The following is a 16,448-nucleotide window of genomic DNA, read 5'->3' on the forward strand; positions in this document are numbered from 1 at the left end:
CGCCACGAAAAACAAGCCTGGATGTTTTCAAATCGGCCTTCTGTCTAACGCACGGCTCTCAGGGTCATTCTGCATCTGCACCTTCTGGGTTTAGGAAACATCACTAACAAGAAACTGCACTGCAGAACTGCATTGCACACTGCATATTTATTATTTTTACCCAATACATCCCACCTACAGAGCACTCCTGGCCCTGTCTATCTGACAAGCAGCATTCAATTCCACCAACTTTCAGGCACCTTTGCTCTGCCAGTCTCTCACTAGGACACACCCCACGCGTACAAAAAAAAGTAGAGCAGGGGGCCGGGCCTTGTCGTACCTGGCCGCTAACGCCTGGAATGACCTCCCACAACACATCAGAGCCTCCTCCTCCTCTCTTCTGGACTTTCGCAAGACGCTGAAGAACTGGCTTTTTTCCGAATACGCCCCCTCCACCTATGCTGGCCTCCCACACCTACCTCAGAGCCTCTGGATACCCTCAGGGGCGATTAGCGCGCTATAAAAACTACGATAACTTAACATAACATCAGGAGACAATATTGGAAGCACCAGACTGTATACAGAGATGCCCATTTTTGGGGATTCCTGTAAATCCTGAGCTCCGCCTAGAAACAACTGTTGCTTTCAGAACACGAGATGGATATGAATGAGCAGAAATTGTGAAACCAAATAATTTAAACTCATTCTTCGCTCTCCGGGGTATTACATTTAAATAGGTGTGATTTTATATTACTTCTTTAGACTACGAGCCTTACCCTGATCATTATATATACACTCATGACAAATACCATGACCCGAGTCACTTCTTCAATCTTAAATACAGCAATTAACCGGTGAAAGTTGTCAGGCTGCGTTTTATAAAGTTTTAGGGACTGCACACTGCGTTGCATTATTGGCGTTTGGAGTAACCTTTTGTCCATTTCAGATAGAAACATTGGTGGCCCCAAATCATGTAATTTCCGTGGTCTTGGTTACAAGCTCGATGCTGAATCGCCAACATTTTCACCAGTGTTTCAGAAATTCTGTTTGACATTTTTAAATTATATTTATTCACTTTTGTCTAAGTGTAAACTCGCTATAACTTTGAGGGTTTGATTAATAGTTTTGTATGACATTTATATAGCGCTTTCTATACCGTTTGCAAGGTTTCTCCAGGCGGAGAAGGTACTGCATGCTCCATCTGTAAAGCAGGTTATCATGGAAGATGTCTTTGTGTCATGCATGAAGACTGGAGATGTGCTGCAGTGGTGTCTTGGCAGGCATGTCCTGTGCAGCGTTACGTGTGGAATAGCGAGAATGAGAAAGACAGGATAGCGGCTGGCATACACAGACCAGTAGTTCTGTAGCTTCTGTCCAGCTGGTGCTATGTTTTCGGAACCATCCAGCTCTTTGTAACCTTTCTTAATTGTGTGCGTCTTTACATACAAAAAAGAACCACTCAATAGAGTATTTTTGAAGAGGGGACGAATATGAGTGGAGCAATTCTGGATCCGAGATTTCTCTTTTGGAGCAGAGCCTGAGGTCTGATTAAAGAAAATGGGTCCCCACCTAGTGGACTGCTGAGTGGGCAATCCAGAGAGCTGCTAAAAACATTCTGCTGGCCATGTAAACAGTGCAAAGCTTTGAGTTCAGGGGTGATGTGGTCATGTCTTCTTAAATGTAACCCTTGTATTGCTCGAGCATTCTGGATCCACTGTAATTTGCAAATTAAGTGTTTTGGGTGTCCAATGAAAAGCCTGCTGGCATAACTGAGGAGTGACAAAACTAGATCTCTTGAGGCCAATACTCTGTGGGTAAACCCCTGGTGAGGAAACAGCCTGCATGTGATTTACACTGAGAAGAAAACATTTTTAGTCACTTAGGGTCATATGTACTAAAGCATTTCCCCATAGACACAAAATGGGAATAATGCTTTGATACATCTGGCCCTTAGTGTGTTTGGTGGGAGTAACAGGTTCGAGTTCCAGATCACAGCAAGGTTTGTTCTTTACCACAGCGGAGCTGCCTGGGGCAGTCTATTTTCCTAGCCCACATGTGAGGACTTCTGTTCTGAAGAGTTGCAATCCAGGTTGTTATGGAGCATCAATGTGTCTACTGCTCGCAAGCATTAGTTGACTCTCAATGTTTTCACATCAAGTGTCTTTTTACTGTTTTAGGATGATTTGGATATTGTTAGCAGTCGCAGCAAGTCTGTATGATTTATGTGGGTCGGTAGGTAAGCATTACATGTTGCAGGCAATCAGGGTGCCTTGATGGACCCTACTCTGCTGGAAAATGGTGGTAGACAGGAACGAGACAGCATGGCTATTTGGACTTTTTCTTCCAAAACAGGCCCTTATCCAGCTCATACCAATGCCTTTGATTCCAGTGACGTTCATTCTTTGGAGTAGCAGTTGATTGGTCAAATGTGTCCAGTGGTGATGACTGATCAATAAGGAGTAATGCTGGCACATCAATAAAATGTATTGTTTCCTGAGGACATAGCTCAAATTACTGCTGATAATGTCGACTGGGATGGAAAAAAGTTATAGTTGTCAGACTGATAGTAGCTGTGCTTGATGAAATCCGAGAGTTTTATGCAATCTCCTTTTCACACAGATTGCCATGGCATCGTCGGTTTGCTACAGGCCAGTCAATTTCCTTCTATTGAACTGGCTTAAAGGAGGAGATGTTTAGCTCATTGGGGAACTGGTCAGTTGAGAGGGATGAAATCATGATTGTTCTGGCAGGAATGATGACAGTCAGTGCTAGAGGAATATTTATGATTACCTTTTAGACTATGGGTGAGTCAGTTATCCAGTGACAGACATATTTGTAGTTACGTTTGTGGAAAGTATATTGAAAGTGAAAAGTTTTGATACTTGGAGTATTAGATAGAGCTGTCAGCCATTTAATAGGAAGTGATACTTCATACTGTTAGCTTTATTGATGAAGTGATCAGCCAAGCAGTTGCAGAGTCCCCGAGGAGTGTTTTGCAGTTTCAGCTAAAGTCCTGGTTAAAGAATTCGGATATCATTTTGAAGAGCTCTTTGGTCTGGCCTGGGACCTCCAGAACATGGCGTGAGTAGTGGTACCTCACAGCTTTATTTAGGGTGGCCTTATCCATCCTGCAGCCACTGTAGTTGAAGTTTTCACATTCGTTTTTTTCTCCACTGTCTTTCAAGTGTTTTAATTACGCCTTTGTGTGTTTTTACACTCCAGTAGAACCAGGTCGCCTTCTGATGGAGTTGCTGGTTTTGAAAGATTTTGGTGGGGATCTAGTGCTAAAGTAAGTGAGAGGGGTCATTTTAAATTTGCTATTAATTATTACGTTTAATTTGTCGCGACTGCCTTGCCATTGCACCTCTCGCTACCCTTTAGCTACCGTATTCAAAAGGAATTGTTGAGAAAATGCCAACGTCTGCTGCTCCTGTAGTCGTGTGTACTCTCAGAGATGCCTTGCAGTCAGTATTTTGATTGTCACACTGGGCCTGCCATCTCCTCATCCCATCGCTGCAGGCATTCAAGATTGGACTACAACTACAGTGTAGTTGTGGCTTAGTTGTGAAGGCTGTTGTGAAAGTGTTCAGTCTAGAACTGACTTGATAAAGATGGATAGCTTATCGGAGTAATAACACCACTGCCATAGCTGCTACTGGTCCACAGAAACAAAGAAGTCATAAATAAGACAGGTAGTTCCTATCAAACTAGCCATCTGCAGTTTGCAAATGTAATGACCTGACAGGGTGGGCACTTTGAGGGAGGGAAGAACAAAGGTCCTTGGAGCCTACACAGCGAAGTTCTCCAAGGTACCAAACGTGATAGGGAGGAGGGTGCAACTCTGTGCGTGCGTGGGGAGCGGGTGTTTGGGAGGGAAGCCGCACATGAGGAAAAGGCATGCATTACCATGAAATGCCGATAGAGAAAGAAAAAAAGTAGTTTTCTGAATGTGAGCAGTGAAAAATACAAATCTTTCAGTCAAAAGAATGGTAAAGAAACTATGCTCGAGGGGCGGGACAAACAAAAGAAGGAAGGAGGCCATCAAATAGGAAGCAAGCACATGCGATTGTCAAGGAAGCCAGCCCATGCTAAGCAACGGGCTAGAACCAAATCCCACTGTAAGTATATGTAATGTCCACAATAGGTCTTTTCGACAATAGACAGCTAAAAGCCCTCTGGAGGTCAGACCTAAAAATGTTCTTTAGAAATTCATCAGGAAGGATGAGCCCTTTAGAGCAGCACCCCTCAACACTCTTGGGATCAGATAAAACAAAAAAATCACAAGCCTCTCCTACTTCCTGCAGTCAGAAAGAAAAAATGTGAACCACACCAAACATCACAAAAATGCGGCAGCTGACTAGCCCAGAAGGATGGAATAAACCATTGTGCCAGAGGCTGGCAATAAATTATAGGGGATGAAGGAAGAAGAAACAGACCCTTTGGTAGCTTCAGTCTGCGGCACAAGCCGGACAGGTAAGCACCCATATCAGAGAATATAAAGTACAAACACTCACACACACATGTAATATGAATGCAAGAGTATCAAGAAAGGTTCACAAATTCAGTAGTGTTTTCTCAAGCCTCACAGTGCGTGGTAACAAAGTATTACAGAATTTTTTTCTTCAGAGGATCGATTCTTATCACAGTCAAAATAAGGATCTACGGTTCTTTATCGCTGCATTATGCCGACTCAGTCATTTGTCACATATACGCTCGTGAGGCTTCTCTGCACGTGCATTCTCACATGACACACGTACGTTGCTCAGAATTTAGATAAGGGCAACTTTTCACGCAGGAACTCGAAACACATTTTTTAAATGTACCTAAACAATTAGGCCTCATTCTTAGGTATTAGACATTATTATACGGCAATACCACTCAGAAAATAAAGATGCTCAGGGGTTCGGCTTTTCACCAGCGTGGTGTTACCATCTGAGTTCGGAGGACAGAATGGGAAATAATGCAGTAATGTTAAGTTTTCTCCTACTCCGAGCAGCAAAACTCTGACTAACGTAGTTCTTTCCCTTCATCAACTCCACCTGATTTTAACTAGAAAAACGTGTGCAGGAAACATTCGCCGGGTATTTGAAAAATCTGTGCACAGCTTGCAATTCCAGTTCGGGCACAAACATCTGTTTGCACCCCCTTCGGCCAAATTGTTGCAAATCCTTTGGAACATGAGTACTCACAAACTTTTTTTTCTTGTGCTTCAAAGTTTGTTTTTTGATTGACAGAGGGCTGCATTGATGCCAGTAGGGTTCGAATGGGGAAGGATGGTTGGAAGAGTGTTGGGTGGGGGTCATTATGGTGGGTATAGGGAAGCGAGGCATATTCACCGAATGGCTGAACCGCACAATGTGAAACCAGAAAACCTGGGATTAATCCTGGCTTCCCTACATTACCAAATTGTGTTATCCTAGGCAATTGTTTTATTTCACTTTCCCTCATTTTTCTTCACTTAATAAGAAAATACTCTGCAATGCACTGCTATAATTCAATGCACTAAGGTGACACGTCTGCATGTTAATGAAATATACTTTTTGATTTTTTAAGAGACCTTATCATATATTACACTTTTGCTGCAATATGTCTTTAAAAATGAAGGTATTCCTAAATTTGAAGGTGAATGACAAACTAGTCACTTCCTTTCTTTAACTTCAATTAACGTTTAAATGAAGGCTTGTATATTTAGTTAGCATCTTCTTAATCATAGTGCTGAGTCAGTAAACAGCAGCCCAGTGCTGCTGTTGAACGGAGGACCGCATGTGACCCCAGGCCCTACTTTGAGTATCACAGCTTTGAAAGTTTGAAAGATGGTGGTCCTGAGAGACTGCTCACTTTGCCCATGCTCCATAAGAAGGCTCTAATCTACAATGGCGTAACAAAGGACCCCGTCGTGGCAGGGGGAGCTGGGAGGGATGGGATGGGGGGGTTGGGGGTGGGTCTTCAGGGGGTTCCCTTAGCACAGTTCTCTGGCTTCGGAGCTCCTGCATGAGTCTGGAGGGGGCCCCCCTCCATGTACTGTGCAGGGGGGACTCAAGTTACGTTACGCCACTGCTAATCTAGTACAACACTTAAACCACTTCTCCCATTTTTAAAGCTTTTTCTGTCATTTAAATTTTGATGGACTTTGGGTGCATACACTGTCCAGTGCGCAAAAGCTGCAATGTCGTAATATACTACAGTAAAACCCAGAAGGCTTACTTGAGTCACTTATATTGTTCTGAAGACATTTTAGAACAAAAAAGATGTTACATTTGTAAAAACAGTGCTGAATCTGCGCGTTGCTCTACTCAACGAAGTGTGGTGCCTCCCTGCACAGGGTGAAGTCCTGTGCGCAATGATGCATTTGACTGACTTTGGTGCGAGTGTATTCAAGCAAAACTGCTAATGTTTCAACAGCATAATGTTCACTATAAGGACATCATTAGGATGTGCAGACATTTCACCGCCGGGGAAACACTGGCACACTCTCGTCATTGGTGTTTGCTCCATGGGGGCTGCTGTTTTTGCTTTATGTATGGGAGGTGTTCTCTTTGCCCCCGCTCCACTCTACACCCTGCCCGAGGGTATTTCGCCACCTCCAACTGCAGCACTGTGGTGTTAGGCGCTGCTGTGCAGGAGGCAAAATGTGTCTCTCCAATATAAATGTGCCACAAAGTCTGCATACCCTTCCAAGGGACCCCATGGGAAGGTGAATTTTCTCACTATAACACCGATATTCCTCTGTCTCAACCTCTTTCTCTTTCTCCCTCCTTCTCCCCAATACTTAGTGTCATTTTTAGATATTTAGGGCCCCAGCCAAGCAGGGGCAACACAAAAGGATGATGGACGGAGTGCTGAAACTTTTCAACCACTCACCCCCAGTCACAGATCTGTGTTTAATTCATTATTTTTTTGCTCACCACGCCACCCCAGTTTGGACCCAGCCATATGCAAATCAGTCTTGACCCTGTTCCCCATGGGAGCAGTCCAGCCCAAAATGTCAGGCCAGGTCCTCCCTGGACCGGAAACAAGCCAAGACCTATTTCAGCTTTTCTGAAAAAATATGATTCAATATATTCAATATTGTTCGCCATTATGTGTGTTTTAATTAGAATAAATGGGCAATAACATTTAAAGTAGTTGTGAACAGGAAGCTCCACAAAACGCCTTGCCAGGGACACCAAAAAACCTTAAAGTGACGTTGCACTGGATGGGAAAGGCATGTCTCCGTACCTTAAAAGGGGACTACCACAAAGGACGCCTAACCTTCCATGACACACCACTACCAATAATTGCTTCTCAAAGGACTCCTTTTAATAGGATGAACATTCTAGTGATGAGAGATGTTCTCTAGCTTGAACACATTATTTAAGAAACACATTAATTACCCTTAACAGAGGTTGTGCAGCTTCACTGTCTCTTCGATTCAGGCGACGTCATTCATACCTTAGAACTAGTAGCTGGAGTTAGAATGATCAATCTACTTTTGACCAAAAAATTAAACTTTTTTTCTTCAAGTGTGAAACCAAAGCCATTATGTGTGAACCTGACAACATTGCTCAACCACCTCTTTCGAAACAAAACCCACAATCTTCAGCTGTCTACTGTATAATTTCCAAATAGGCCTTGGGGCATGTCTGAAGGGGTGTTATGCTCAAAATCTATAATCTAGAGGGGTCCTCTGGTCTCCTAACAAGCAGTTTAAAAAGCAACAATGACACCATCATCCAACCGTGCAGCATCCCAAATAAGCTGCTGGAGCAGGAACACATTAACTGATGGGTTGATGGGTTCCAAAAAGCAAAAAAAGAAAAGTCCAAGGATAGAAGTGATGCCAATCTAGTGTTTCCAAAAAGAAAAAAAGAAAAGTCCAAGGATGGGAGCGATGGCAATCTAGTGTGCCCCGACCCAACAGCCCAAAAGAACTGCTGACATCTTGTATATTTTTGTCCTATTACATACAAATAAAACCAAGTTTAGAATTTAGCAGAAGTGAATAAGGAGCAGACAACTATTACACCATAAAATCTCAGGCAAAGAGCAGGAATGATAATCAACAGTCTTGAGCGCCAGAATTTTTTTTTCAGAGGAATTTGCCAATGGTCTTTGTGCCATCACCATCCAAAGGCAAAGGTGAGACACCGAGTCCTGCTATGGCCATTTATGCACATGCATGGGTACTTCACAGACTACACGCTAGAGTTAGGAGGTGGTTGACACATCTTCTTGGCCCATTAGATGGAGCGCATTCTTCGCAGTGCCCTGTTGTTGCACTGCTGCCAATGGCATGTGCTCTGTAGCATCTGTGATAATTGCTCATTTGTCCTCTTCCTACAGTCACCTGTTTCTCCCATATGGATTAATCAAAATCGTTGATCGCAGTGGGTATGTGTGCAGACTAGGATTAAATGCAACCGTGTGCAGATCAGGATTAAATGCAACTAATAAATGTGCCTTCATCATCGGAAACAAGATTTGTATTGAGTCATCTATGTCTTTACAGTATAAAAACAAACGTAACCTATTAACGAGAAATAAGTTGATGTATTTATAGAAGAGCATTTAAAAGGTAAAAGCTATAGGATACCAAGTACTTCAATCTACATTTTGACTTGGATTACAGATTACCGAAAAGGGGGGGACACAGAATAAAGTTTGGCATTAGGAGTTGTGGTCACTGACGCACAGCTGTTACTAAACACCAAGAAAACAAGGACAGACTTTGTTATGTTTACATTTTCATCCTCTCTTCCTGGATCAAATAGAAGGACAGAAAAAAGCATTTTTGGTCCACTTATGTAATGGAAAGATGAAACAATCCTAATCAAAGTTGTCGAAAACATGTTTAACCCTAACATGTTACCCAGACCAAACCTGGAGTGGATTTGCTGATGGGTTCAGTGCATATCTAGACAAACACACAATAATCCGTGGTAAAATGGATGGGAAAATGTGGTACAGCAGAATACGTTTTTAAAGGCATAACCAGGGATACATGGACTCTACTTACTCTAAGTGACCAAAAGGACAGTTTCAAAAACAAGAAGAACAAAGAGGGAGACACCACAGAGGATCTAGAGCAGAGGGCACTAACAGGGAGAACATAAATTAATCTAAAAAACAGAGCACAAGATAACGCAAGGACCTCTGAAGAATTAAAAAAAGATGGACAAGGTGTAAGCCAAGGATTGAGCATGAACGTCAGGAAGTAGAAATGGTGGCACTAGTAGGTGACTAACGGGAGGATGAAATAAGGAAAGTGAGGAGGAGAGAGAGAAGAAATAGTGTTAGGAAGATGGAGTTGAATAAAAAAGTTTAGGTACCTCTGGGCAATATTTCTGGTTGATACACAATCTTTCTGCAGATTCCCCAAACCTATGATTATAATTTCTAGGCTTTAGGCTGGTCAACAATACTTTCCTAAAAATCATCTCTCCAGCACAGCCAGTGACTCTATGTAGCTTAAGCCCCCACCTTATCTCCGGACATGCTGACTCTGGAGAATAGCTTTAAGCAGCATGCTGGTGTCAGTTCTGAGACCTTTTTTGCAACCCATCGAGATCGCATCGCCTTATGAATGTGTCCCAAAGCAACACTGCAATGGGAGGTGGTTAGTGGTAGTGCCAGCCAAACAAAGAAGCCATGAAGCGCAGTTCGGCAAAGTGCCCATGACTGCACGCTTCAGATGCAAGACCACAGTGCTCCGTAAAGTATGCAAGGCTGACCATGTTGTCACAAAACTGTTGTGGGTAATTGGGGCTCCCCTAGAAAGCGTCACGGAGCAGCCATTGCCCTACTGGAGTGAGCACAGATGCTCAAAGGATCTTTCTCGGCCCGAGCGTAGCAAATCATGATTCCCACTTTGGGAAAAAATGGGTAGATACGAAGGACCAACTTATCTGGAATGCAAACTGTGAAAAGTGGCCTAACAGAGTGAATTAACTCCTCCAACCTTACGAGTTGAAGTAATTGTCACCAACAATCGTGTGTTTGGAATAAGAAGCCAAACAGAGCACTGTGCATCGACTCAATTGGGTATGCCAATGAGAAAATTAACGCAAGATTCAAACTGAACTGAGGAGCAATAAACATAATGAGAGGAAACAAGTAAAGCAAATCTTTTAAAGAACGCACCAATGTTAACTACCAAAACAAGAGTATAGACAGCACAGCCAAGTAAGTCTTAACTGTAGCCACTTGCAGACACTGCTGGGAAAAGGCACGCAAATCACAAGACACTGGGAAGGTGAGAGTTGAAGGGTTTTAGGCTTTTCGACTCAACACTGAAAATATTTGTTTCAGCAACCTATGTAGATGGATGTGGTCACAGGCTCCCTAGCCTCCAAAATAACTTCTGAAACTTCATCACGCATGCATCTGCAGTGTTTGGGGATTAGGGTGATAGACACGACCATCCTACTGCATGAGCAGTTCGGCCCTGTGCGAGAGAGAAAACGTTGGATGAAAGTTGACTGCTAGCAGATTGGTGTAGCACATCCTCCCTGCCTAATCTGAGGCAATCAGAATCAGCAACATTTCATCCTTCCAAACCTTGTCTAGGACGTTTGACAGAATCAGCATTAGCGCATACAATAAGCCCTAAGAGCAACCAAACCTGAAGAAATTCCCCCCAAAAACATTCAGAATGAAGTGTATGTCACAAAAACTAGGACACTTAAAAAAAAAAATTCATGGTTGCAAACCCCAATCCGGAAGTAATCACTGGTGTTTCTACAGTATGAAGAATGAGAGAATCTGCCCTCTTTAAGAGGGGACCTGTGAGATGAGTTGCTACCAGGAGAATTCCCCACCACTGTACGCACTACCACAGCTGAATCACATCAAAACATGCGGTCTACAACCCGACATCACCCTGTCTCTTGCTATATTGGATTGTGGTTTTGCCGAAAGAATCTGAATGTTGCTCCCTGAGATGAGTGAGAAATGTCTTCTTGGCAAAGTGGACTGCCTGCTGATCGAGCACATATATGGACAGGTGCATCTGCAACATGGATCAAATTCACTCTGCTTTTGGGTTGCACGTCAGCCCAGTGTGAAGGCATCCATGACCAGGGTAGCCTAAGTGAGAAGGGCTGAAATTATGACCCAACAAAAGGTTGGAGGGGTCTATCCACCGGTACACATATGTATGAACAGAGTGGGAGGCATGCACATCAGCTATGAGGCTCCCAGATGCTGCAGCCACTGTGATCTAAGGCAACAAGGAAAGGCCATCATCCACCTTTCAACATGTGGCACAGGATGCATAAGGCCACAACCATGCAAGACTTGCAGAATCTGACTCCACGTCTGAGTCAGAAACTGCGAATCATCTCTCAAACAGCTGTGAAACTCTGAGAAAGAAAGGTTTTAATGTGGGCCATGTCCAGTACACCACTATCAAGGTTAGCCTTTGCGTTTAAGAGGGGTGCGACTTCTAGGCATTGATGGTAAAGTTCAAGTTATGAAGGAGAGTCACTGTCTGTTACAGGTGTTCCCTGACCAATCCCGGGCCCTCTGCTTTTACTAGTGGGGTTCTCTAAATATAGAAATACAAGGCCTCTGGACACTGCCTTGACTGCTTTCATATTTGTTAAATGGTTGAAAGTCCGAACAGCAGAACCGTGAACTGATGATGCTGGTTCTCACAGTGAAACCGAAGTAGTGTCTTTAGGGCAGGAAGGATTGGAAAGTGGATGCAGGTTTCTTTGGATTTAGTGGCATCAACCTATCTTCAGCATTCAGTGCAAGCACAACTTGGCCTAGAGTTGGCATTTTGAACTTGTTCTGCTGAATAAACAAATTCAGAGGGCAAAGATCCAAGCTGGGTTTCAAACCTCTTCGTTCTTGGGGGATCTAGAAGCGAATGGAGAAGAATCTCATTCCCATTTCTTCCAGGGGTACCACCTCTTTGACCCCTTTGCTCAGAAGTGCAAGGATGTTTATCCCAAAAATACTGCATGAGCTCTGGAGCACATCCTGGTAGGATGTGGGCAGTATAGAGGAATGAATAGGAAGGGTAGGTCATAGCTCGTGGATTAGCTGAATGAACCAGTATTCTGTCATGTTCATCTCCTAGTAAGTGGAAAAATAGGACACCTTCTTACAGCCAGAAGATTTTGAAATAGTGGAGTAAGTCGTCTCCAAAATGAGAGAGACTCTGCCCCATCATAATATTTTGACTTAGGGGATGGAGTCAGAGCCAAACAACCTTTCCATCATGATGAATCTCTGAGCCCTAGGAACAAGCTCAACCAAAGGGACAACACTGAAGTTCACCATAACTGTATCTTTTTGCGACACAAGCAATTTTCAATTACATTAGAGTCTTTGAGGATGGTAGCATAGCCGGATCCGTAGGTGGCATCCACAATGAAGGAGGCTTCAACTAACTGGGGGGCAGCACACTGGCATGCTTTGACTTCTTTGTAGGGTCCCAGGCCGTGCAGTCTTGGTCTTATGGCCTTCAGAGTCACACGCTCCCCCTTGAATACTATCCCAGGGGCTACGGCAGCAATCCTGAAAAGATACAAAATAGCCACGCAGAAGGCCTCCCACCTGCATGGGTCAGCAGATAAATCAGGATACTCCAGTCACATCTTTTTGGCATCAGGATCTGGAGAGTCCAGTGCCAGGTAATGGCATCAAGACTTTGAATGGCACTGGGAGTGGGACCATTCCCCAGAGGAAGGAGGCTTTTATTGTGCTTTTAGTATTTTTTATAGGAAGATCTCACAAGGAATTGTTCTCCGACACGAAAGTGGACTTATTTGGGGTTGAGGAAGAGAGCTTTTCCATCTCGCTGTGGGGCTAAACACAGAGCATCTTAGCCTTCCACTTCTTGATTGCCTTCGGATTCAAGGAATCACAGATTGAGGTGTCATGCTCCAAAATCAGACATCACGTACCGATGTAATGCGAGTCAGACAAGGCCATCTAGTTGCAGCATCTGTGACAGGGTTTTACCCTAAAACATTTGGAGAAGACATTTGACCTAGTCGCTTTCAAAGTGAAAGGAATTTCTATTGGAAGATGTATCCATAAGAACTGGCAAAGACTGACTGGAAAAGCAAATTAAAGAGACTAACCAAGTAAACGTTGATTGGAGATAGAAGAAGAAAGGCAAATAATGGGAGTCACAGGTGGAGATATATATGGGTTAGGACCAGGCATTGGCAGTGAGACATGAAAAGCAAAACAAGAATAAGAGAGAAACGATGACAGAGTAGTACAGATAAGAGGAACGTGGAGAAAGATGATACTAAGGAAGGGCGGACGAAGACAAAAGAGGGAGGAGATTAATGGGTTGAAAGAACACAGGCAGACGGAGGAAAGTCAAAGGAAAACAAAGAGTTGGTAAAGTACAAGGACGCAGAACATTTAGAAAGAAACATACCTTCCAGCACATTGAGTGTAGCTTCATTGCTGTAGAGTTTACGTGCAACGTTTGATGCCAAGCAACGATAACTCCCAGCATCCCACACCTGCACATCCACAATCTGAAGGATGCCACTTGGAAAAAAGATGAATCTGAGGAAAACGGACAAAGAGTTACTACCTTATACCATTATGATCACACCCCACAATACCATGCACTGGCTGTGTTACGCTCTTAGACTATGGTCAGTGAGAGATAACAAACTGCAGGTTCCTCGTGCACAGAAGGCTGCAAAAACCAGAACTGAAATACAACAAACTTGTACAGAAGACATCTTGAGCCACAGGACCTGTAATGTGACACTTTGGTAATGTAACTGCACAGAACGAATGATCTGCCATCCGCACAAGAGACTCTTCAGATAACAAGTGTGAGTAGAATTACAAAACACTGACATTATGCATTCCTTGCTTCAGAATCCCTGGAAACTGCCCCATGGAAATATGGGCCACTGTCTCAGAAAAATACATGGTCACGCTATCTTAACTGAAACATATGTCCACCGGGGCTACTAGTAAAATATTAAAAACCACACGACTGAATAAAAGACATGGTTTGATAACAGTCTGTGGGTTAGAAGAGGTTCTCTCAATCACTCACATCTCTTGTTTATGTACAGATGTATGCACTTCTGACTTGTGTCTGTCATAGTCATTCAGGCCCTGGAAAGGAATGGCCATTAATATGTATGTTACAATATTTGAATATAATCACCCAATGCTCCTCCAAGAACCCGTGAAAAACTACAAAGCCTTCAGTGAGTGAGGCCAGCCTCACAGTTTGTAAATTACCTTTAACCCTGCTCACCTTCAGAGAGTACACAGGTAGATTTATCTGCAAAATCAGGGTGATGAAAATTAGAAACTTGTCAACTTTGTTTTTATCTCAGGGGTTGGTGCCCCCCTCTTCAAATGGTACAACTTTTCACAACCAATACCACCCAGTCTTAGTTTGAAGTCCGGCTTTCATCCCACTCCTGATCATTACAAAGATGACCCAGTACAAGAGCAGCTGACAATGAAACTAGTTACTGACCTGTAACTTGAAACCATTTTGGTTTCTTACGCGGTGCATTATTCCGCCATTAAATGAATGGGCCTGGAAGCTTTTATTTGTTTTAATTTTTTTAAGCAAACAACGTTTCTTCTCTGGGAACTGACTAAAGGTGGAGCGAGTAATACTTAAATGCATAGCACAAGCACACAATGCATTAGTAAGTGTTCGCCCACTTCTGCTTCAAGGCAGCAGCAGTTCTCTCAGATGTGCAGAGCTGAGCTGATTAAAATGTCAACCATCTCCACGTCAACTGAGGGCAGTGTTATCTGGAGCAGAAAGTTAAATGCAGAACTCTTTCAAATATTCTGGCAGCATTCCAGGTAGGGTGGGTCTTGCTGGAAAATAAATGTGACCTCCTCTAAAGTGCCCTCTGTTAACCTAACGACAAAAACATTCAAGTGGGAGGGGTCACAGGAGGCATGACTAGTGAAGTTTGTCTTGATGTGTGCACAATGAACATGGTCACTGCCCCATGTGACTGAGAGATGTGAAGCAGGAGCTCAGTCCTACTGCCTCCCGTGGGTAAACTTTCATAATCTCTTCACGTACGGGCTGGACTTCCCGGATTTCCCCTTCGACATCAATAGCACCATTTAGTCAGTTTTATTTGGGGTAGTTTGGTGTCCTGGCTAAAATGAGGAGTGAGGTACCACAGCTGGATGGTACAATTACACTTTGCCTCATTTCTGAAAGCCAAGGGCTAAACTGAGTCATAAAAGTGATGTAACTGTCCCAAGCTCTCTGGAAAAAACATTTTCCATATAAAGTGAATAAAATGTGTACAGAACAAAGAGACGTTAGCAATAGACGAAGATGTGCTGCATCAATAAATGGAACTGTTTACTGATGAATTAACAATAAATGAACTGTTTTGAAAGTGGAAGTATCAATGGCCACATGGATAGCAAACAATATAAAGGTAATGATTTCTTAGCAGACAGTAATAAGTGGAAATCACTACCTGTTACTCAATGACACGCATGTAAGAACCATCAGATGAATGAAGGTTTGACGTATCCTTGCTGGGGTTCAAAGTGTGCCATTTGCTTTACAGGCAGTACTTACCAGCTTGTGCCTTACCTTCTAGCCCGTAGCCTGGTGTCCAGCAACAAATGCAGGACTCCATTGCAACAGACACATTTTAACCACTTGAGATATTTTACCAGCATTGAATGATGAGCCCTGTTCAGTACACACATCTCTGCAAGTATCATAACTTACTAAGCATCTCTTCACATTTTATTTAGTGATTCATGCTCTACTTCTGCAATTTACTAAGTTGGTAAGTGTCAGGTGCAATCTAAGAATGCAGGTGGAATGGATGGCTTAGCTGTGCTTGTCAGATTTTGAACTGTGATCTGCAGATCACTGGAGATGTTGGCAGCAAGTCTTAAACTGTTGCGCTGTCTAAGGATAAAGCCAGAAAAGCTCAGTGGATTGTTGTTCCTACAATGGATATCTGTAGGCAACTTTACGTTTTACACCTTTTAATGTCAACAGTTTTGCATCCTTCTAGGGTTAATAACAGGAGTCCTACCTGGCTGGATAATAAAAGTGGTAAGTAACAAGCACCACTTAAGAAAAACGCACCCACATAGATGCACAGAGCCTCACTGCCTATCATCCTACCCAAGGTTCCCCTATGGGCGGCTAACCTGTTGAAAAGCAGAAGAGAACATTAAAGTTAAGATACTAAAATGTTTTATTTTGTATCTAATGTGTGTGGACACGCATTTGATGTTCGCAGACATTAACAATCATTAAATAAAGTAGAAGTATGAATTAAGATAGATTTAAACAAAACAGCAGTTCACGGAAGCGTCATTGTGTTTTGAGGAAACATGCTAAGGCCAATGACTATACAAATACATTGGAGGTTATGCACAAAGACAGCATTACCAACGTCAGTAGAATGGACCCCACCTCTGTGGAACAGATCTGGACTGTCATATCTCACACTGGTAAACTTAATACAACCGGATGGCGGACG

The 16,448-nt window shown here is 43.1% G+C and overlaps 1 protein-coding gene across 1 annotated transcript in view; it reads right to left on the minus strand.

The window, feature by feature from the left end:
* Positions 1 to 16,448, minus strand: part of IGDCC4 (immunoglobulin superfamily DCC subclass member 4) — a 468,431-nt gene that overhangs the window by 254,923 nt on the left and 197,060 nt on the right. Inside the window, exon 4 of the mRNA XM_069222840.1 lies at positions 13,361 to 13,494. Within this exon, the coding sequence (XP_069078941.1) occupies positions 13,361 to 13,494 (134 nt within the window). The remainder of the gene's footprint in view (positions 1 to 13,360; positions 13,495 to 16,448) is intronic.

This window comes from Pleurodeles waltl, chromosome 3_1 (genome assembly GCF_031143425.1).
Source record: "Pleurodeles waltl isolate 20211129_DDA chromosome 3_1, aPleWal1.hap1.20221129, whole genome shotgun sequence".
NCBI lineage: Eukaryota > Metazoa > Chordata > Amphibia > Caudata > Salamandridae > Pleurodeles > Pleurodeles waltl.